A 24396-nucleotide genomic window follows, 5' to 3' on the forward strand; every position below is an offset into this window, starting at 1 on the left:
TCATCGTCCCCGCCGGGTCCGGTGGCAGAGAGGATGGTTCAGCGGAAAAGCAGCCGGGGAAGCGAATGACAGCGATAAGACAATGGCCCTCGATTTGTGCAAGTTCCCGAATGTGCGACTGGTGACCAAGTGAAACGACCGTGTAAGTATAACGGCGGAGATTGGTTGTTGTCCTGCTGTAGGTAGTTGAGGCTAACACAACGCGCTAACCTGAGGGAAACGGTTTGCTAGCTTCGGTAACGGCAGCAAGGTAGGCTCCTCAGGGTGTTAACGTTTTCCCACGGCGCCGTCACTGCCGTGGGGGAAACGTTAACACCCAAGGTTTTTATTGGTAATGTTTCGGCCAACCTACACCTCGCTTCCCCGTTGTGTTAGTGATTCACACAGGCTGTCAGTGTGTTGAACAAAGGAGCTTTAAACGAGGGGCCGCATGGACAGAAACATGCACAGAGAAGTCGGCTGCTGTTTGTTTTGTGCTCCATTTCATGCTGACACACTTCTTCAGGGATAACCACACGAGGTCTGACCTCAATATGTAGCTGATTGACGGTGACCTAGCTAATTTTGGTAAATGCCGAAGCGCTATTGAAGTAACTTGCACCGTATCTCACTGTGCAGCTCCTGTCTGACTTTAGCTCCCCTATGGAAGTTTGATGTCTCTTTTGACAACCTGGTTTTGTCAGTTAACAGGAGCATGATCCACCCATACTTTGACAGAGGTGTTTAACTTGATGACTATCAGATAGCAGCATGTCGTCACCCTGTTAAAATAATCGCCTAACTCATTTATCAAGTTTTGCAGGAAACACAAAAACTTCACCAAAAGTGGAACATATGACATTTATTGATCATTTCACTCAAAAAGGATGTAACAAAGGATTGCTATTGGCATAGTAATACCACTGTGTGTAAATTGTGTAACTTAGGCAATTTTTTGCACATGCCTTTGGGACTTATGCAAGATATGGTAACACTTTATTTTGAAGGTGTCTACATAAGAGTCACACAAGCCAGTCAGAGACATGACATGACAAGTATCATGAGCATTAATGTTACTTCAAAGTGTTGTTAATGTTCATGAAACATCCCATGTCATGTTTATGACACGCTCATGTCACTCTTATGTAGACACCTTAGAGTAAAGTGTTACCAATATTAGTGTCAACAATAAAACACTGATTAACTAAACTGATAACTAAACAATCTCCCTCTAGCTCTTCTTTGCTGGGTTCTTATCTGATGCCTATGAATGTGGCAAATTGTCAAAGAAGTGATGATCTTACAGGGGTAAAATCACATGATCTGATCAACTGAGGATGTAGACGATTTTACCATAGGTGGCCGGCATCATGAGGAGATGGTTTAGGCAAAAAAAACAAAACAATTTTGACAAAACATGACTTAGGCGATTATTTTAACAGTGTGACGATGTTTTGATAACAGTAAAGGCACCACAATGGGTGGTGGTTGTTATAAAGGCTTGTAACGGTGGCAGTTACAGAGTACTAATTGATTTGACTATTAGGATGATGGCAGGTAGGACTGAAATCCTTCATGTACTTATGTCATAGCTGTAGCTTTACTAGCGTATCATAGTATGACTTCTATTAAACATATAGAGTTGAGATACATATCAGTATAATATTAATATTTTTATATGACATACAGCACCCCTGGTAGGATTGCAATTAAGGATGGTTTTCAATAGACCTGAAAGGATCAGTCAATTAGTTGGCAGAATTTAATTGGCAGCTATTTTTTGTAATGACTCTGTAATTAAATTCATAAACAAGCACAACTGGTAAACACTCCCAACTTCAATCTCTTCAGAAGTGTGGATTTGCTGCTTTTTGTTTTGTTTTATATTGCTTTGAATTGCATGTACTTCTAACTACTGTAATTTTCACCATTTTTTACTTTTTATTCACCCTAAAATAAGAATATTCAATTATTCGATTTTCCTACAATGACAATAATGTATATATTGACAGCGCTAATCCAACTGCATCTATGTGCCTGATCAATCCATTATAAAGTATGAGAAACAAATTCCTAGAGCAAAAGGCGAAGAATTAAAATGACTTGTTTTTTCTTCAACCAGTAGTCCAAAACCTAAAGATACTACATTTAAAAAAAGAAAAAGCAGCAAATCATCCTGTTAGAAAAGTTAGAACCAGAGAATATTCTGTGTTTTTACTTGGAAAGTTATTTAATAGTTGAAGACTGATTTTCTGCCAATCCATTTATAGACTAACTGTTTAAGCTTGAACCCCTTGTGTAATGTGTGTATACATAAACAGCCCCAAGACAGTCACACCCAGTAAAGTTTCATTTTGTCTGAATGAGTGTATTGCTGGCAGGGTGAGTGAGAAACCAAGAGGGTCATGACACAAGTTCTTGTCAGCAGGAATCATCAGACAAAAATTTCCGGACAACAATCATGTGTTTGGGATTCTTGAGCTCATGAGTCATTATGTCTTGATTATCACATTACCTAAAATGGGGAACACCATGTGTACAAGAGGCATGTGCTGTGTCAAAGTGTGGCACAAGTGTAACTTAAAAATGTTCTTTTCCCAATAATCCATAAACATACCTTTGTTCCTGGATGGATTTACGGCTAATAGGGCGAACGTCCAGTCAACAAGGAGTGAAACACCTCCTCAGCCTCATTCCACTCGACCACAAAATGACGTCTAGGTCTCAAAGAGCTTTCGTAATAGTAGATAATTGCACTGTCACTGCCAAGTTCAAACCTTGTGTTGCCTGGAATTCCAAAGTTCTTCCATGTCCAGACTTCCTGTCCTTATTTAGTAAGAGAGACAGAGAGAGACTGGCGGAGATACACAGAGGAGTGAAGTGAACTGGAAGTAAACCAGTGTGTGCACAAAACAGAGAGCCAAGCAGACAGACTGACCTATTAACTAAAGTAACCCCCCTCACCACAACCACCACCCCTTCAGACACACACACACACACACACACACACACACACACACACACACCAAGGATTGGTCTGATGTATGCATCACAGGAGCAGAACTTAAAAGATGTTGGCTATTATTCGCCAGTGGTTGCTGCTTCTCCGCGGCCCGTATGCCTCCGTCTGTCAGTGTGTGCTTTCCCTGTCTGCGTCCCTGTCTGTCACTGCATAGAAATGGGAGGCAGAGGAGGGGAGGCAGCGAGCCACGTTATTCAAATGTTCCAGAGCCCGGCCAGCCAGCGGCCAACTGTAGCCGGGGCTAAAAGAGGCTCTTTGTGAGGGCCAGACAGATGGCCATAGAATGAAGACTGTAATGATACCCTCAATGGCCCAATACACACACACAGACACATGTACTCACATACAGACTCCACTCATTATAGTGTGTGTGTGTGTGTGTGTGTGTGTGTGTGTGTGTGTGTGTGTGTGTGTGTGTGTGTGTGTGTGTGTGTGTGTGTGTGTGTGTGTGTGTGTGTGTGTGTGTGTGTGTGTGTGTGTGTGTGTGTGTGTGTGTGTGTGTGTGTGTGAAAGAAGGAGAGGTGGAGAAGACGAGAAAGGAAATGAAGCAGAACACACCGATAAAGATAGTGATTATGGACAATATGTGACAAGAAAGAGTGTGTGCTTGTTTGTTTAACCACACTGTTATTATTGCATGTTGTATTCTTTTTTGTGATATAAAAAATCTCGTCATACCACTAAAGTATATTTAGAATTGATAGGAACATAATAAAAAGATCATGACAACTTGTGAACCTACAGGAGGTTTTTATAAGCTTTTTCCGGGAGAGTAAACTCAGCAGCCATAGCTGTGATTCTTGTGATTGTTTGGTTTAGCGGCTGAGAGGAAAAGTAAAACTGGTTTTGGTCCAACATATTAGTGCTGCACGGTTTAACACACACTCTCATATCTCCAGTCACAGACAAGCATGCAAACAGCTTAATGTATGCAAATTCTTCACAATCGCGAGCTAACTGGACTCTCAGTGGCCAGCTGTGGTAATATTGACCGTGCCTTTCATCAACTGACTAACAAATCGATGGCTTGGATATCATTAACCTTCCCCTCTTGCCTGCCCTCTTTATAATTATCTCTCTGTCTTTCTAGCTTCTTTCTTCTGTGCCTCCGTTTACCCCTCTATTTCCGGTAAGATAACATCCTTGCCACAGCACATGAGCTGATCGATGGATGGGCTGATTGATTGAGCTGCTTTCTCTGCCTCTCCCTTTCCACCTACTTCGTCACTTTCCGACTTCTGTCTTGTTTTTCCTGCCTTCACCAGCCTTTTTTCCCCCGCTCATTCTAATTCTTTCCTCTCCTCATGTCCCTCTTTCCACTATCCTTTTCCTTTAATCAATCTCCCCCTCTCTCTCTTCTACTTGCAGGGCAGGAAAACACTGAACCATGTTGCTCTAAGTTGTGACCTGTTGTGAACGGGGGAGGAGGAAGAGGAGGAGGAGGAGAGGGAGGCACAGGCAGGCAGGCAGACGGGCATCTGCCACAGCTCCCTTTCTGCAGCCCTTTGCAAGCTTGAAGCCATGGGAAACACAGCCACCAAGTTCCGCAAGGCCCTGGTGGGTGGCGATGAGGCCCTGGCGTGGCAGCTGTATGAGGGGAACCCTCAGTTCAGGGACGGCCTGGACCCCAATGCATCGTACGGAGAGCAGTACCAGCACAACACGCCCCTGCACTATGTCTGCCGCCACGCCATGACCCGTCTGCTGAGGTAAAGAAACGTGTTCTTGGTTTGGATTTAGCTGAGAATGCCAGATGTGTTGATTGAATCCAACAGTAATGTTTGAGGCTGTGGCTTGTAATGTTGTTAAGCAGTTATCCAATACAGCCATGCAAGTGAGTCATATTAAACTGAATAACAATTAGCAGGATGTCAGCTTTAATAGACTTCTGAGAGTCACCATTTTCATAATTGTGTTCTTAAGGCAAGAAAGAGGACTTTTTATACAAAAGGGCCCAGTCGCATATGCTGTCACACTATGTAAATGATGTTACAAGGTTAAAAAAAAAAAAATTCAAAAGTCATGTTGACACATGCCAGACACGGGAAAAGTGCATTAGCCTCAAGAAACACAGGCATTCAGACACAATTAAATCCACTGATTAACAAAAGTGCAAACTCCAGCTTAAAAAGGAGCAATCACTGGAATGAGCAACTGTGAGAGTCTCAACAAAAAGCAAACATGAAAGGGTTCACTCTGCCAGTTTTACAAATGAAGTTCAGTGTACCATCGCTGTCTCTTGATTTAGACTTCAAGTTCATGTTAGAAAGTGTGTGTTTCACACTTGGAATGAAGAGTATGAAAGATCTGGCCAATTAATAAGCAGAGCATGTTCAGATACTATAAGGACTAAAGAGGGCATTATATTTTCCTCATGTCCGCAAGAGTCCACTTCGGTCCACAAGACATAAATGTCGCCATCTGCCCAGGTTCTTGAGGACTGTAACACATAGCAAGCATGCCGACTGCACATACTCCAGTTGTTCCATATTTCAGTCCAGTTGGAGGTGAATGAACCTCTCTCTGGTTTTTCAAGAAGAAGAAGAAAATTATAACAAAAATGATGCTTTTTTTTAAAGAGAGGTTGTGCAAGGAAATCTGCCATTACTCACATCTTCATAATAAGTACTGAAGCTAATACAAGGAAAACCTAATGACATTTTCTTTCCTTATGCTTGACTAATATGGCAGTTGGCAATAGGGCTGGACCATTATGGGATTTTTGAGTCTGAAACCGATATCGATTTTCGAGGGGAAGAATTCACAGATTATGACGAATACGATTATGCTGAGGTACTCAGAGGGCTGCTTCCTTAAAGAGTTAACTTTAGGGGGATTTAACATTATTATGCATTGTACATGCAATGTATTACAATGTTGACTACATGACGATCTTTGGAGAAGTGGTCCCACATCTTACTGCCTGTTTACCTGTTGCTTTTCAGCCATCTTTAGGTGATGGAGGAAATAACATTTTAATTGTTGAGCACTCTGTTGCACAAACTAGGTGATGATGACATAATTTCTAAATCACCAAGCATTTTTTCTGCCTTTTACTGCAATATGTCTGTAAAAAAAGGTTTCATATAGATGCATATTGCCATTAACAATAGATACTAATATATATCTATGACAAGCCAATATCGGCTGATATTGGTCTTGAACTAGTTTGAAAGTTAGGAAACGTGCATGCATGGAGCACCAGACCGATGAGGACCCTCAGTTTTGTACGAATAAAGCCGCATGCACATCTGCTACTGGTATAAGTCCACAGCTGTCCGCTGGTGCAGAGTGCAGAAGGTTTGTTAGAGCCCTGAAAGTCAGGATTCTGCTGTGTAGATTTTATTTCTTGCGAGTCCCCCAACTTATTGAAAGTGTAAATCTAAATCACTGCAGTGTCACTTTAAGAGTGTTAACACATTTAAATTTACTGCAGCGTTATTGTGCTGTCAGGGGTTTTCATTGCATGCATACTTGCTTGAAGCAGGTGTACACACACCAGCACACCCTCCCTTGGATAAATCTTCTGTCGAAGAAAAACAAAAAAACGGAGGTCATTGAGTCTAACACAACCTAAAAGAAAGGGGTCAAACTATAAAAACATGCAGAGACCAAGACACCACTGTTTCTTTTCACCCCCTGTAGGGATAATCAGGCTGCTGGCCATGACCACGACAGCTGATTCAGTGACTCAATAGCTGTCCTCACCTCCTCCTCGCACTTTTCCTCTCTCTTGCCCTTTCTTTCCGTGATTACAGGGGGGGTCAGAGGAAGCTGCTTGAAAAGGCCAGTCAATTATCTGTGCATCTGCATGTGTGCACACGTGCAGATGCGTTTTGAGTAGGGGGGAAAACTGTGACTCCACAACTGCTTAATGTGTCCAAGTCTGTGAATATAACGCAGTGAATCAATTGGTGTGCTATTTGTGTCCCTTCCTACTAACGTATAATGGGCCAGAGAGGCGTGCTGACCGCAGAGCTCTGCTCCTGATAAGTATCAGAGGAAGTGCTTCTTTGTTCCAACAGCTCCATTGGACAGAGGCAAGCAGATAGACGACCGAGAAATCTCAGACAAAATAAAGACTCATAGAGGACAAGCGTGGGCCGGGAGATGCAGAGTCTGTTTTTCAGATTATTTTTAACATGTATCCGCTTCACGTACATTCACTGTGTCCGTGGATTGGATAGTGATCCCATGAGATGTGCGTAATAGGGTCTACTTGGGGAAATCACAAGTAAACCGATTACTGTAAAGATGGATGTAGATCAGGAAGTGTAACCCTTTTCCCATAACAGTCTCAGAAACATGTAAATAACAGTGACTCGTTTGGTTTCCTGTTGTTTGAAAAAGGCCAAGACATAAAGCGGATGTATTTGTCAACAAGCAGCAACTTCCCTTTGTATTTTCGGGAGCACATCCAAGCTACAAGACAGGTTTTGTTCCTGTTTGGTCACACGCTCCAAGCTAATTTCAGTGTGAATTGTAATGTTTTAACTCTTGTCAAATTACCGTACAATCTGAACAGCTTTGGTTCTCCACAATTGCAGCAAAACATGTGACGACCCCGAGCCTGTTGTTTCTAGTAGACTGATATTAGGGCCATCCATCCTGAACATGGGGCTATGTGCGTGTATGTGTGTGAAGAGGTGGGGGGTGATTGGTTGTAGTTGAGAGGGGAATAATTAGTGATTATTGCTGTGTGGGTGAATTGGCAGTACACTGTCATTAGGGGGAGGCTGCAGGGGCTTGTGGCTGACAGGATAAGAAGGTCAAAAGTGGAAGAGCAGGACAGCAGTGGAAGAAAAGGCTGAAAGGCTGCACAATAAGGAAACATTCAAACACTAATTCAATAGCGGCTACTGCAGAGGGTGCAGAGGGGGAGAGGCTTCACAGCATTTTTCGTATGTATTCAACTAGTGGAAATCCTATGACATCCTATTATTTTCTTCTTTTTTGTTGAACATGCATTAGCGAGATGGTCTTTTCAACTGTTTGTGTTGAAAGAAGCAGGGTTTTCTCTCCAGTTTAACATGCAGCTGCATTAGGATAATGTTAGAAAGGATGTCAAGTAGAAGAAAGACAAAAGACAATGGAGGAGGGTTTTGTAGAGGATGAGAAAACAGAACGTGTGATAAAAAAGGAGAGACTGAAGTGGAAGTGTAGACAGCAACTTGAAGAGGAAAAAGCAGGATATAGGTGGAGCCAAATAAAACAGCAGAAAGCTAATCAGTGAATTGAGGTTTTGACAGACAAAGAGCAGAGAAAAACTATTTACTAAACAGAACTGCAATCGCAGCCTGGCTCTCAGTGCAACTGGCACATCCATCACTGCGTGTGTATGTGCGCACCCGCCAGCCAGCATGTCCATTATCTCAGAGATGTTAAACAGAAATAGTCGATATTCTGCCATCTTTCTTCTCCTCCTCTACTCTCGTTACTGCTCTTCTTTCCCACCAACACTCATCTCACAATCCATCTGACGACCATACTTCACCCTCATCTCATCCTTCCGCTGACTCCTTCCTCCACATCTGTCTCTCACTTAAAGGGGAAATTTGCCACCTTTTTTATGTGGCTGTTCAATCAGTGTTGATGGTAAATGTAGTCAACTGAAGTAATAAATTCCACATCGTGTGCTATATTAACTGAGAAGGCTGAGTTGTCCTGCTTGAAGAGCCATGCGGCCATTCCTATATGTACCAGGATGCATTTCGTGCAAACTACTGACACCCAGCCAAGGGTCTGTTGCACCTGTACTTATGCATGTAATAAAGAAAAGCACAAAGGCTCTGTGATGCGAACCAACAGGAACCAAGATGGCAAAAACTCATTATTATTTTCCTCATTGTCAATGGCATGGCATTAATGCTTCACTTTTCCCCTTTTCTTTACTTTTTTCCAATTAAAGCCCACCTTCACTCAGCATTTCACTAAGAGGCAACTCAAAAAAACCTCTGAAAAGAGCGTTAGGTGAAAAAAATTCTCATCACCTTCCCTTTTGGCCCTGCAGGTTTGGGTGTGTTCGGTTTTCCAGTTTATCTTCAGGATCTCCAGCACACCTCTGTCTCAGTGAGGAGTAAAACTTTTGCAGCTGCTCAGTTTTCTCACTTAATATTGCGCACACTGAGGAATTTATTGCTTCAGTCAACTTTTTTTTTACCATCAACATATATTGGGCTTCCCCATAAAAGCTGGTGGACTTTCCCTTTTAGTATACTTCACTTTTCTCTTCGCTTTCACCCTCTGATTTAAGACTTTACTCTATTGTCGTGAGATCTTTGTCACGTCTGAACTCTGTTTTGTCCTTATTCCTTCTGTTAATGTCTTCAATCCCGCCTTTCTTATCTCCATAATGTAGGTCTTTCCTGTTCAGTAAAGAGGGGAACCCCAACAAGCGTAATGTGCACAATGAGACGTGCCTCCACGTGCTGTGCCAAGGCCCACAAATCCTGCTGCTGCCAGAGGGAGCCCTGTCGCCACGACTGGCCCGACCCCAGAGGGACGAGCAGCGTCGTGCTGACTGCCTGCAGGTACGAACACGTGGACGAACTTGAGTGTTGGTGTGAGAAAAGCGTATTGATAAATTTGAATAATGTGTGTGTATTTGTGGGTTTCCCCACCGCCAGATGATCCTGAGCTGGACCGGGGCCAGGCTGGAGGGAGGCCAGTACGAGAAGGCCAATGTCAACGCCACCGACAATCACCACAGCACCTGTCTGCACTACGCTGCCGCCGCAGGCATGAAGAGCTGCGTGGAGGTGAGAGAACGAGCTCAAACTCACATTAACAGGAGCTTTGTTTTCCGTGTGGCGGATCCGTCTGTGGTCTGTGTGATTGGATTTGATTTTACAGCCAATAAATCCCTAGACAGTATTATGCTAGTCCTTGCATCAGGAGCATCTGCTCTGTGTTTCATTACTGTCAGATCCAAGTAGTGCTTCCTCCCTTGTTTTTCTAAGATTTAACAGCTTTTGAATTAAGAAGAAAATCCACTTCCTGAATTGAAAGAGAATTGAGCTCAACTCTGATATTGGCTGCCTGGGGAAATGTAACCCAGATATTATCCTTTAAGATAAAAAGTTTGAACACATTTCTCTTCATCCCATCTCCTCTTCCCTCTCTTTTTAACCTCTTTCACAAACTGTCTGCCCACACCTCAATCATTCTCAATTTTACTAAACTTCCTTTTGACTCTTGTTATATTTGCTCCCTTTCCTCTCTGTCCTTTTATTATTTTTTTCTTCTTTCACTTGTCACTGTCTACTTTGCTTTCTTGTATTTCTTTTCTGTTTTCTGCCACCACATCTTTCTCTCTCCTCCTGTTTTCTCTTTGTCTGCTCCACTTGCTCTTGCCTCTCACTTCCTTTGTTCTCTTTTGTTGCAAGTTCCTTCAATTTCTTGTTCCTCCCCATTATCCATTTCTCTCCTTTTTCTCCCGTTCCTTTTGTTTTCTCTTCCCTCCCTGTAGCTGCTAATCCAGAGCGAGGCGGACCTTTTTGTGGAGGATGAGGACAAGTTGACGCCATGTGACCATGCCGAGCGGCACCACCACACCGAGCTGGCCCTCAGCCTGGAGTCACAGATGGTTTTCTCCTCCTCTTCAGCTCAGCAGTCAAACACAGACGCACATGGCGAAACCAACCTGCTGCAATACAAAGAGGTGAGACCACAGTCACGAGATCTGGGGGGTTCCTGCTGGCTGGACTTTTAAAATAAATATGATATTCATAGATTCTATTTCTATGATGTTATTTTTATTCTTTTTAAGGTTGCAGATCTAAGTAAGTCAGTGTTGCCATTTTTAAACACTCACCTCACAGGGAATGTCCTTACAGTGCTGGCATCTAGCCTGGGAAACATTGAGTCCTGCTTATTCACATTTATTTAGTTTTTCACGATTTATTTTCAACAGTTTGGCATATTTTACTCACTTAACAAAAAGGTCTTAATCATGTCATCCTTGATATTTCATGATTGTGTTAGTGTTAATGTACTCCTCTCACAATGTAAAAAAAAAACAAAAAACAATGTGTTTTTCTATTACTTTTTTTTCTATTTTCCTTTGAAAATTTTGAATTTGTATTAGACGCATTTACAATCAATAGTTTGGTGTGAATAAACTATGCTACAGTGTAGCCTTGTCAGAAGTTTGAGCAGCTTTTCTAATAAGATAGATAGATGGATAGATGGATGGATGGATAGATAGATAGATAGATGGATGGATGGATGGATGGATGGATGGATGGATGGATGGATGGATGGATAGATGGATAGATAGATAGATAGATAGATGGATGGATGGATGGATGGATGGATGGATGGATGGATGGATGGATGGATGGATGGATGGATGGATGGATGGATGGATAGATGGATAGATGGATAGATAGATGGATGGATAGATGGATAGATAGATAGATAGATAGATAGATAGATAGATAGATAGATAGATAGATTGATTATCCCAAGCTGGGAAATTACAGTGTAGCAGCAGCATTACACACAGAGACAATGACAACACAATTAAATAAAAAGAACAACCTAGGCATACTTCAAGCAATAAAATATAAAAATACAATAAAATGTAATGTAAAAATAAAATAAATACTTCAAAATGTGCATAGAAATATCTGAATACAAACATGGCTTATAACAGGTGCTTCAATTTCATGGAAGTTACCCTGAGTAGTCCTGAAAAAGTAATTTGTTACACGCATCAACTTGTATTTACAGAGGGAAGTGTGACATAAAATATCTCCTTTTTCTATTTTCTCTCTTTATAGATCACAACTTAGACTCATTTTTTGCATAGTAACACAAGTATACACATGCACACACCTTGCTTCATGTTTCTCAGGATCTTTGTGAAACAGAGGGCAGCAGCACAGTCTTCAGCAGTGGCTGCTGCCAACTGATAGCAGTTTGATCTTCCTTCCTGCAGCCAAATCTATGCTAATACTTAATCTCTCTTTCCCACAACCACCAACCCCCCCACCTCCGCTGCCCCACATCCCTATCCTTTCATTTTTCTCACATTATCTTTTTCACTTCCTCAAATATGTCTCAATCCTGTAATTTTTTTTGTTTTTGTTAAATAACTTTTTCCTCGTTCTCTTAATATGTCTGACCTTCTCTTTCTCCCCGTCGCTTCCTCGCTCTCTTTCATGTCTCCCTCCCCCATTCCTTAATATTTCAGCCTTATGAGGGACTGAAGCTTCAGGACCTGCGCCGGCTGAAGGACATGTTGATCGTGGAGACGGCAGACATGCTGCAAGCCCCCCTCTTCACTGCTGAGGCTCTGCTCCGAGCACATGGTGTGTTCAAGTTCTCACTCGTTGGACCTTCACAAATTCCAATAATCAGAGACAATTACATGCATATCCCCTGTCTCTGAATGTGTGTGTTACCTCTCTCTCTCAGACTGGGACAGAGAAAAGCTCCTGGAAGCCTGGATGTCAGACGCTGAGGGCTGCTGCCAGCGCTCAGGTGTGACCATGCCCACCCCACCACCCAGCGGGTACAACGCCTGGGACACTCTGCCCTCACCTCGCACTCCCAGGACCCCACGCTCTCCACTCACACTCACCCTCACCTCCCCGACCGACAGCTGCCTCACACCTGGAGAGGAGGGCCTGGCTTCGGTGAGACACCCAGTGATGACTTGAAAAGTTTTTACCTGGTCAATAAGTGTTCAAGTTAAACATGCTGCAAATGTGTGTGTGCTTTTTAAAAACGTACTTTTGTGCATGAAATTATTTTGTTGATTAACGAGTGATTACTTGGTAGGTTGTGGCAAAAAGATTACAGAGTTACTGAGGTGTGACTTGAATTAACGGCCTGCAGCTTGTGACGATACTGCCAAATGGTGTTATCAGTTGAACCATCTAATTTGCTTGATTACTAAAGTTTAATGTCTAATCTTACCAGAACGAAGGAGGTCATAGGCCAACTTTCTGGCAATAGTTATCATTTCTACTCTTTGCTGTTGCACATAAGCAGAAGCTTCTTGTTCACTGTAGCTGTTGAGACGGGTGTAATTACACATCTAGTACTTGTCTGCCTGTAAATCCTGGCTAAAGTTTAACCCTCTGAACCCCAAGCACATGATTTTTTTTATAGTTTTGTTTTGCTCCTGTCACATTTTACTCACTGTGGCCTTGTTTTTCCACTGCAAAATATGAAGTCATGCACCTCTATTAAAACAGCACGATCATGGATAGAATAAGGGAGAACGTAGACTTTCTTTAATAATGTATTTTACAAACATTGGGGGAAAAAGAGGTCACACTTGATTCATTTAAAGACGGTGGGGAAATTTGAAAATCAGACAAGAACTGGCTGTGCTAAAGGTTGCAATTTTAGTTTGTATAGGATTTAATATTATTTGAAAAGTGTGATGGAGCTGTATGGACTTTGGCATAATAATAGGGCTAATGATAAAATCTTTCGATACAATTTTCATGTAGGTAGAAATTATTGCAGGTCTGTTATATTGCTTTGCATCATATTCTATATATGTTGCTGTTATTTTGTCCATTCTCTGTGTATGATTATGACGACAACACAGCAAAAAGCCTTCAGTCTCAAGTTAATGAAATGTATAGTAATTTGTTCGGCATCACTGTGATGTAATATCTGCGTTTATCTTCTGTCTCCCTGTAGTGTGGTATCTGTCTCTGCTCTATCTCAGTGTTTGAGGATCCAGTCGACATGTCCTGTGGACACGAGTTCTGCAGAGCATGCTGGGAAGGGTAGGAACCTGTTTGTATGTGTATGTATGCATACTTCAATGTGCTGAAGCATTTTTTCATTTCAGTTTACCTGTCTATGCATTTGTGTCTCTCAGCTTCCTCAACGTAAAGATTCAGGAGGGTGACGCGCACAATATCTTCTGCCCGGCCTACGAGTGCTACCAGCTGGTGCCTGTGCATGTGATAGAAAGCGTCGTTTCCAGAGAGATGGACCAGCGATATCTACAGTTTGACATCAAGGTAAAAAAAAACAACCATCTGTAAATGTTTTTCTTGTGTCTTTGTTCCTGTATATTTGTATAAAACTGTATGTTTCTGATTGTTTCTTCCTGTTTTTTGGCATTTCCCAATCACTTCTGCTCTGTACATTCCCTGCTGTCTGCCTGCCTTCCCTCCTCCCCTTTAATATCTGTGTCCTCACCCACTTAACCATCTCTCCCCTGTCTCCTGATTGCAGGCATTTGTAGAGAACAACCCCGCCATCCGATGGTGTCCTGCAGCGCGTTGTGAGCGGGCGGTGCGTCTCACCCGACCGGGCCCCGGGGACAGTGACCCACACAGTTTCCCCTTGCTGCCCTCCCCAGCTGTCGATTGTGGCAAGGGTCACCTCTTCTGCTGGTACACTTCAGGATTTATTGGCACATACACAAACTGGCACACTTAACACAGCTGGAAGAAGAGGCCACTGGTGTTGGTGGCTAAAAACTTGTGCAAGGCAACTCCTCAAGATTTACAGAGCTTAAACCTAAAGGAGCAGGCCTGGATATTGTATTAATGAAATAACCTAAGAAGTAGTGACAAGTTGTCCTTCTGATTTTGTCTTAATTCACTGTATTTTACTGCATTTAATTCTCCGCCTGTCATCCTCGGTGCCTGCAGGGAGTGCCTTGGCGAGGCCCATGAGCCATGTGACTGTCAGATGTGGAGGAACTGGCTCCAGAAAGTCACAGAGATGAAACCTGAGGAGTGTAAGTCTGTTGCTGTGTTGTTTCTGCTCCACTGTGTGCTACTCTGGATCGTTTTAGCTGCACTTCAGTGAGCTGGCGCCACAACAAGGCAGTTAACAGCAGCTGTCAGGACAGCCTACCAGGATGTGTCTAATATATTTTTATAACATAGTGGCAGGTGTTCAAGTCATTGATATCTGTGTGTGCTGGAGAGTGTATCTGCAGGGCAGGTGTTGGACAAATTAGATGTGTTAGGTGTGTGTGTGTTTTCCACAGTGGCAGGTGTGGGCGAGGCCTATGAGGATGCTGCTAACTGCTTGTGGCTGTTGACCAACTCAAAACCATGTGCCAACTGCAAGTCACCCATTCAGAAGAATGAGGGCTGCAACCATATGCAGTGTGCCAAGGTACACACATTAATCTGTGTGTCATCATTTTTACAGATACTGCGTTATGGTCACAGGCTATTAATAATGCCGCATTTTTTATTTAATTTCTTACTGTGCTGTCGTTAGATTGATGAAATGGACTCTGCTCTCTCTCGCTTTCCGCAGTGCAAGTATGACTTCTGTTGGATCTGTCTGGAGGAGTGGAAGAAGCACAGCTCATCGACAGGAGGCTACTATCGCTGTACTCGCTATGAGGTCATCCAACAGCTAGAGGAGCAGTCCAAGGAGATGACTGTGGAGGTATTAACACACACTCAAAATCACACTCTAGGGCTGGGCTATTAATCAGATTTTATTTTCAATTCAGACTTTCAATGATCATAAAAACAAGATAAATGAGAGATGAAGCTATTTGTTGTGCATATTGCATATTATTGCAGTGATGCTCTTGTTCTGTCTTGTGTGATAAATCCTCCTTTCCTTTACTGCGGTGCGATTTCGCCCGTTTCTCGCAGAGTTACTGATTTAAATACGTTGAATATAGTTTACCAAATATGATGAATCTATATTTTGGAAAAATCATGTTAAATAACTGTAGCCTTATATGATTATGACTTAATGCCATAATTGAGCAACTCTTTCACACATGAGCTCTAACTTCTAAAAACAGCTGCACAAAATATATTGCCACAAACGTACGTTTACCTGCTCACATTTCTACTCACAGGAACTACCTCATCACCTGTCAGATGATACAGTATTGTTCTTGTGCCCCGCAGCACCTAATGCATCACACAGACACACACACACAGACACACACACACACACACACACACCGTTCCAGTGAATTCAATGTGCTTTTTTGTTACAGGCAGAAAAGAAGCACAAAAGTTTTCAAGAGCTGGATCGTTTCATGCACTATTATACTCGCTTTAAGAACCATGAACACAGTTATAAGGTAATGCACTCTCCACACATACACACACATTGATAACGCAGAGCTAAATTTCTCAAACACTTTCTGATTGATGGCATTAGAACGTGATGATCATTAAATATTAAGCGTGTATTCTCTCCTCTCATCTGTTAGTTGGAGCAGAAACTACTAAAAACCGCTAAAGAGAAGATGGAGCAGCTGAGCAGAGCTTTCATTTGCCGTGAGTCTCTCTTAAATGATACAAGGTGTAAGAGTGTTTCGTTTTAATCATAATATTCATTATAATACTGGCTCGTTCGTCCAGGTGAAGGGACTCCTCCAGACACGCGGTTCATTGAGGATGGTGTGAGTGAGCTGCTGAAGACGCGGCGCGTCCTGAAGTGCTCTTACCCGTACGGCTTCTTCCTGCAGCAAGGCAGCACTCAGAAGGAGATATTTGAGCTCATGCAGGTAATCTTATACATATCTGACATGAACAAGACTAACAACTTTAAAACCCCTGCAGTGATTACCAGAGGCTGCCGTGTTCATTAGACCACACGGGCTGGCTGAACTGGTTGGGACAAACAAAGGGCTGTTTCGGGAATTCTGTGACAATCTGAGCATTAGGGTTTGTGTTTCTAACGCACAGATTTGTATTTAGGCCTGAGGGTGATGCTAGACGACAGGTGAAAGGGTCAACGAAGTCAATCTCCATAAAAATCAATCAGTGGTTATTGCAGTACTTATGTGAATGGTAGGTGTCGAAACACAGATGGGATCGGTATGCATTTAAAATTGATAAAAGTAAAATTTGAACAAAACACCTACATGTTTTGTTCCCCAGTTGTCCCCACTCGTTAAACCGAACCCCCGGGAATCGGCAAGGCTAAAAAACAAGTGTACCTAGTCTGGTGCAGGTCACATTTAGCCCTTTGTAGTGGCTCAAAAACTGGCATCCACAAAAGAAAAGTTTGGTCTCATTTTGAACTCGAGCATCTGAAGACTAATTTGTTTAGTAAATTGTTATCTCTGCCGTCATCCTGACTGTAAAGGAGAACAATTGAGTCAGATTCAACTCTTCTTTGTTTGAGAGGGATGTGGGGGTTATTTTGTGTGGTCTTTTGCAAAAAATGTTCTTAATAAATGTTTAAATTGAGAATTTTGGACGTATCATCTTGTTTAAGGTTTCCTTAATTACTTTATACAGTTAGGGGAACCCAAGGACACTCGGTTACAACACTATTACACTTTTTTATGCATCTCAAAGAAAATTATATGAGACTATACTGCACTCCTGGTTCCCCTCCAACATGTCACCAGACACACCTGGTGGCTATATGTTCTGCAATGAGTGCACTTCTCTACTGTACTGCATATGATTTATATGCATACTGCATATGATTTATATGCATTAAACATTTTGCACAAAGCTCCCCTCAACATAACACATTTTAGTGTGTTGATGCAGCTTCAAATTTTTTATTTTGGATGTTCCAACATTCCTGTGAAAAATGGTGTACTACTTTCTTTTGACTAATATTTTCAATTCTCATTACAAATCCTGAAGCTATAGTGTTTGTGTACATTTGTAAGATACTACACTCACATTCTCTCCTAGCTTGGCTCACTTGCAGTTCCTTGACGATTGTGCAAGGTTTTTTTTGTCATACAGAGTTTTGAGATTGTAGTGATTGATATTAAGTAGTGTAAATCAGAACAGAGCCTTACAAAAATATTTGAACCACCAGAGGTCCATTCTGTCTGTTTATCCAACACTTACACAGGCTTAAAACTGGATGAAATCTCCTGTGAGATGAAGAATACTCCAAATCTGCTCAGCTCATGTCTCGTCTATATTAGAAGTTTTGATGAGTGGCCAATCCTTTTTTACAAATTTCTAGTCTCTGAACAGATGGTAGTAAACTGTCTTTTTCTCAGACGGACCTGGAGATGGTTGTGGAGGATCTGGCCCAGAAGGTCAACCGGCCGTATCTGAGGACTCCCTGCCACAAGATAATCAGTGCGGCTCGTCTGGTGCAGCAGAAGAGGCAAGAATTCCTGGCGTCAGTGGCCCGAGGCGTCGCTCCTAACGATTCTCCTGATCCTCCCCGCAGGAAGTAATGACAAACACACACACTCAAACACTACATGTTTTTTTTATAGTTGTATTTTTTTATCCCTCCTCTGTCAAGGATGAATAAAGAATAAATATTTTATTACAAACCACACCGAAACTGCAAATTAAATTTAAGTAATCATGTGTATCGCTGTGGGTAAACATTCTTGCGTTTGTTTGTTTTAGTTACCCAGGAGGATCATGGGACTGGGAGTACCTTGGCTTCGCCTCCCCTGAGGTAAACTGTCACCCCACACACTGAAATAATAACTTTTGTTTTGCTAACCATTAATTACGCGCCCAGCTAATGCTATTCCCTGAACCGGCGCTTAGTGACCTACTTCAGTATGAGGTCATCTAAATGCATGACTACGGCTGCAGCTGACTTAGTTTGCTCGTGTGTGTGTTAAGATGGGGAGTCGTCACTCTGTCCTGGGAGCAGGAGATCAAAGAGAGAGACAGTCACAGGTAATGCACATGATAGTTCTGGCATTTTATGCACATGCATGCATTGGCTGAATTCAGTTTTCTGTGCATGCTCTGTACAAAATAGATTTATATCACAAAACTGCTTTTAGAGTCGTTTTTTTTTAGTAACCCAGCTTGAATCGCTCCTTGCAGGATTATGCTGACATCCAGTACCGCCGTAGACACAGACCACGGCGCAGAGGAGACATGCTGAGTCTGCACAACCTTCGAAGCAGCAGCAACACACCAGAGACCAGCAGGAGGAGTGACAACACAGGTTTGCGAAGGGTTTACTATAAAATAAAGCCCTTTATTACAGAAAGTACTATGCAAAAGGAAAAAAGGTGTATATACGGTGTTGGGTATTTTGGAAATGAGAAACCTCTTTGTTGCATTGTACTGTATAGGTAGAGTTGTGATTTATGTCTAATGCACACACTCTGGATCCTTATCCATCTCCATCCTTTGACTCCATTTATAAATTTTGACTTGTCACGACGCCAGACAACCAGCAAATAGGATTTTAAGTTATTGCTTCATGAATCTGGTCTGGCCGAAGCACACAGAGGCATTGATCTCTGGGATCAATTTGTAATCAGGCTTTACAAAGCACTCCTTATTCTAATGTGATGTTTTGTGCTCCAGAAGGTCCAGAGAGAAGCGAGGGCCGCAGAAGAGCGCTGGGCTCACTGGATGAAGACGATCCAAACATCCTGCTCGCCATCCAGCTGTCCCTGCAGGAGTCCCGCAGAGAGGGAGGCTTGGAGGGGAGAGTGGAGCTGGATCGGGGAATGGACAGAGTACAGGAGAGGAGGCCGGGTTCCGCAGGAGACCTGGGTGATGTCGCTTTGCACTCTCTCACCACGGACGGCCCTCCGGGAGCCAGAGGTCCCCCGTTCCCATCTTCTCTCCTGGATCCTCCTCGCCCCCCTAACAGGACAGACTCCACCTCCCAGCCTCCCACCTCAAGCGCCCTGCCCCTCCCTCCTCCGCCTCCCTCCCTCAGTGCAGAGCTGTTGGAGCTGGGAGACAGCCTTATGAAACTGGGGAACATCACCACTCCTTACGACCTGGACGCACACACACAGGAGCAGCTCTGCTCTCACCACACATACAACCACAGTACACTCACAGCACCCTACGCCATTGAACCTGCTTACAGCGACTGCAGCCATAGACCGGACCAGAATGCACTGACCGCTCCATACGTGCTCGACCATATCGCCATTACAGATCCCAGTTACTGCCACTCCAGTGGTTATTTAGCTGAGGCTGAACACGCTGCCTCACTTGAACGCAACCAAAACCCAGCTAGTTCATGTAACCGGCAACATGCAGCCACGTATGACAGCACCCCAAAACCAGACAGCTCTTACAACCCCTGCCCCGAACACAGTAGCTCTTACACTCAGGAGCGTCCTGCTGCCTACGCTCTTGAACGCCCGCCCAAATCAGACCCCCAGCCCCCCGCCCAGTTGTGCCTCCCGTCTCCAGAGCTCGAGCCGGAGCTGCTGCTTTCACCGGTGATCCCTCCGGGGGGCGCTTTCACCCCCAGCGACCCTCAGAGCCTCGAGGCCCTGGATCCCACAGCCAGTGCCCAGCTGCTGGACAACATCATGGCCTGGTTTAACAACAACATCAACCCCCAGAACAACCCGCAGAGCCTGGCCCTCATCCCCTCCCCACCCACCACAGAGACAGACTCCTCCCCCGACACACACACTGAGACTGAGTCAGAGAGCCAGACCTCCAGGGACGTGACCCCCGCCCCTATCTGGCAGCCCCTGGAGGGCGAGCCAGAAGCAGACAGGGGGTCGGCGAGTCCCCGTCTAGGTGCTGCAGGTGCGGAGGGCCCGAAGACGACGCGGCCCAGCACCCTGGAGCTAGAAAACAGAGAGGCTGGCGAAGAGGGTGTGGACGCAGGGTGTGTGGCTGACCTGTCGCTGGACGAAGCGCACGCACACCCGTGCTCACACTCCCAATGTGGAAACAGTCCCGCACACACTGCCCCGGCCACAGAGAGAGACTTAGACCTCATCCTTCAGTTGGAGGAGGACCAATCACCTGAGGAGTGGGAGGAGCAAGTACACCTAGTGTGACAGCGACAGAACGACACAGAGAGAGGAGGTTAAGTGCAGGGAGAGAGGTGAAAGTGAAAGAGGAAAGAAATCAAAGACTGGGAAAATATAAGTTATAACAGTGATGCCTCCGTGAAAGATGTCGCTTTGGAGTGTTTACTGTATGTATTATACTGTATCTAGAGAGGACATAAAACCCTGCGGACTTTGTCCAGTAAAGATGATGTCATACGCATTTTAATTTTTTTTTTAAGTGCTTTTGTCTGATCTAACAGACAAATTTATTCTTTGAAACAAATGAGTGTTTAAAGCAAAGTACATCAATGGAAAGCTACTGATATCATAACACATAAGATGCTGCACATATTATTTTATTTATTCCCTGTATTTGTCTTCTCGGTTTGTTCAGGGTGAAGTTTTGGTGCTGATCATGCTGAAATCCAAACTTGCCTCGTACACTCACACTTTTTATTACCACACTGACCCAACCACGAGCCTCCTGGAGCCAAATACAATGATAACCTTGGAGCTTGTTTTAGCGTACTGTACAATCAGAGGGCCTAATTCTGATTTTTGGACCTTCATGCACACTGTGCCTGCTTTGTGAGAGAGCCAACACACTACTGATGTTTCCTTTTGGTAAGCTGCAAAGAAGTGCAACGTGCTGATGTGGATTTTATGACAGTAATGATTCTTTTGTAATCACAGAAGAGATATTGTCTCGTCCCTCTGCACAGGGAGGTTCAGAGTCTTGCTCAAAGGCACTTCCGCATCATGGGTGCTTTCTGTTGGGAGGGATTTTAAACCTATTTTTCCTGCTCACTGCACCACCCTGCCACCCTTTTTCCATAAAATCCTCTACCGTAGATGAGCTTTCATTCACACATCATCCATATACTGCTGTATTTTAAACCAAGTTTGGCTCAGTTTTCACAGCAGAGTGTCAATGTACAAAACTCTTTAGCACAAAGTGCTATAATAATAATAATTTCTCAAATTTGACATACAAAAAATTAGGTATCACTGCATCATTTGAATGTATCACTGTTATCAAATAATGTCGTCAAACACAAATTTTCATCTAAAGTAGGGCTGCAACTATTTTCATTGTTGATTAATCTGTTGATTATTTTCTCAATTCATCTTTAAAATTTCAGAAAATGGTTTAAAAAAAAAAAAAAAAAACAGTCAGTGTTCCCAAATTTCAAGATGATCCTCAGATGTCTTGTTTTGTCCACAAACTCAAAGATATTTAGTTTACAGAGGAGGAAAGAAACTCAAAAATATTAACATTTCTGAAGCTGGAATCAGAGGATTTTGAGTTATATATTTTTTTTATCTAGTCAAACTGATTCATTATCAAAGAAGTTGGCAATTAATTTTATAGTTGACAACTTCTACTCTAATGGAAACAAAGTTTTCAGTGGATAAAACTTGATCCAGTCATGTATGAAAGAAGAAATAAGATAATAGATAGATAGATAGAAGAAATAGATTTTTAAAAATCTAGAGCCTGACTTCACACCACAGTAAGTCTTATATTTACACATATTTACCTTTTTGTTTTAAAATGGTAATTTATCATCACATTTTGTCTCTTTTGAACATTGAAACTGTTATGAAAACTGAGCTGAAACACTCAGACAATGCTGTACACGGAAACACTCATTTAGTTTGTTTTTTTATCAAATCTATCCACTACTGATGGCGAGTACAGTGTGCTGTTGATAGCTGGGAGATGGGTTGGGTTTTTACTGTAATTTATCCTTTTTAAAAATTTTATTTCTTAATTATATAGAGAGGAAATTTCTTCCAGTTGAGACCAGAGTTGTTGGGTCTGTGTGCCTTTTTGTTTCAATCGTATTTGTTTATCTGTTGGTATTATTTATTAGTGTCATTACTTTTTAAACATGATAAACAAAGTTGCTAATGGAAGATGATGGAGAAAACACCACTTTGGCTGCTGCCATACACTGAAGCTCTTGATGCACATTAGTATTGTTTGCCACACGTTTGTTTTATTTCAATCTCCAGAAGGAAAACTGCTTTGAATTTACACTTTTTATTTAGAGTTTTCACTATAATTATAACAACCACTGTATCTTCAAGTTCAAATGTAGTTGGCCTTTGATTTTTCTTCTTCTGTGATGTAGCACTCTGAATCTTGGTTATCCCTCAGCCTTTATCTTTAAATTTTATTCCCCAGCTGTAATGTTTACAAGAGAATTAAACACTGCCTGTTGTGTTGAGATATGACCCAGTGCTTTTGCGACTGAAATTATAATACTGGAGTGTTCTTAAGTCATACTTAAAGGCAGGCCAAACAAATGTTATATTGGATGTTCTGATTTTGTTTAAATTCCGCCCTCTACTTTACAAAAAGGTGCCAGGTATGCGATCAAAAATGCATCACTTCTAATTGGTAGTTTGAGCTTGAAGTTTTTTTAAAGTGTGAGGTCTGAAGTGACAAAAAACCCTCAAAAATAACACCTTTTCCTCTCCGTATTGAACATTAAACTGTGAAGGTGCTGGACAGGTTGTAGGTGCTGCCGACGAAGACATTTCATAAAGCCTGCTGAAAAACATTTCAGACCCAGATTACTGAGGAATTATTTAATCAACGTTTATTTAAGGTTGCAACAGGAAACACGATGGTGAGCTTTTAATTTGCACAAGCATGCTGTTACTGTGTTGCACTAATCCAGTGCTGTCAGGCCACATGTGGAGGACTGATGAGTGCAGCTTTTATTATTATTAATATTATTATTATTTCCTTTTTTATTTGATTGATTTAGATTCGGATTTATGGTGTCAAGGGAATGGTCCAGTGCCATTTTGTACTCCATATATACTGTTTATATTTTAGCAGTCCCTCAAACAACCACTTCAGAATTTAAAAAATAAAAATGAAATTGCACTTGCATAGATTATACTTGATACATTCCCAGTGGGTCCATAAGAGAGGTTTGATGTGTGGCCAAAACTGTAAATGAAAGTGTCAGTGCAAAGTTTACTCTCAATAAAAACAACTGAAAGTGTGTCTCTATGAGATTTTTTTTCCTTTTTTTTTCTGTGACATTATTTCCAAAACTATCTGTAAGAGAAAAAATAATGTGATCGCTACAGCAGTGGGCTCTCCTTTTCTAATACAGCTGACAACTGAATTCATTATATTTTATTTTTATGCATTTACTGCATTTAACATTGTGAATGTAATAACTGCAGAAAGTTTGTGTAAAATTGGTGATATGAGCAGATTTCTGTAAACTTTCTATCAGAAATTACTTTTCCTATTTTTTAGGAACTATTAATACAAGTATCTGTCTATATTGTGTTTTTTTTTGTTTGTTTTTAACAATTAAACATATCTAATGTACTTTTTGGCATTTTCAGTGTCTTTTCCCTGACACTTGGCTGTTGTTCTATTAGCTCTTAGGTTGATTTCAAGGGAAGGCTCTGTGAATAGAACTCTGCTCTAGTATTCTGCAACTTGTTGAAATATTTAACAGTATGTTGAGTGCAATAACTAACATTGATCATTTAAAAAAAAAAAAGAAAAAACATCCCATGGCTGCAGGACAACACTATTACCAGTGAGAATGGTAAAAGGCATTAAATTAAATGGTTCTCTAGCGACATCTACTGGCAGTCGGTGGGTACTACAACAACACAAACATTTGCGTTTTCCTCCAATTTAAGCAAATCATATATTATAATTTCACACACA

General features: G+C 42.2%; 1 protein-coding gene across 1 annotated transcript; it reads left to right on the forward strand.

Moving 5' to 3' along the window:
• On the forward strand, positions 1 to 23709 carry LOC131985007 (ankyrin repeat and IBR domain-containing protein 1-like). The gene is made up of 21 exons (XM_059350005.1): positions 1 to 142; positions 4370 to 4710; positions 9360 to 9531; positions 9628 to 9759; positions 10470 to 10661; positions 12198 to 12315; positions 12422 to 12642; positions 13664 to 13752; positions 13848 to 13992; positions 14210 to 14370; positions 14632 to 14720; positions 14976 to 15106; positions 15254 to 15388; positions 15960 to 16046; positions 16179 to 16245; positions 16330 to 16475; positions 17946 to 18124; positions 18310 to 18361; positions 18535 to 18591; positions 18745 to 18868; positions 19237 to 23709. Exons 2-21 carry the CDS (start codon positions 4523 to 4525, stop codon positions 20688 to 20690), a joined length of 3939 nt encoding a protein of 1312 aa, XP_059205988.1. The 5' UTR covers positions 1 to 142; positions 4370 to 4522; the 3' UTR covers positions 20691 to 23709.
• Positions 23710 to 24396: the final 687 nt, after the last annotated feature.

Source organism: Centropristis striata, chromosome 14 (assembly GCF_030273125.1).
Source record: "Centropristis striata isolate RG_2023a ecotype Rhode Island chromosome 14, C.striata_1.0, whole genome shotgun sequence".
NCBI lineage: Eukaryota > Metazoa > Chordata > Actinopteri > Perciformes > Serranidae > Centropristis > Centropristis striata.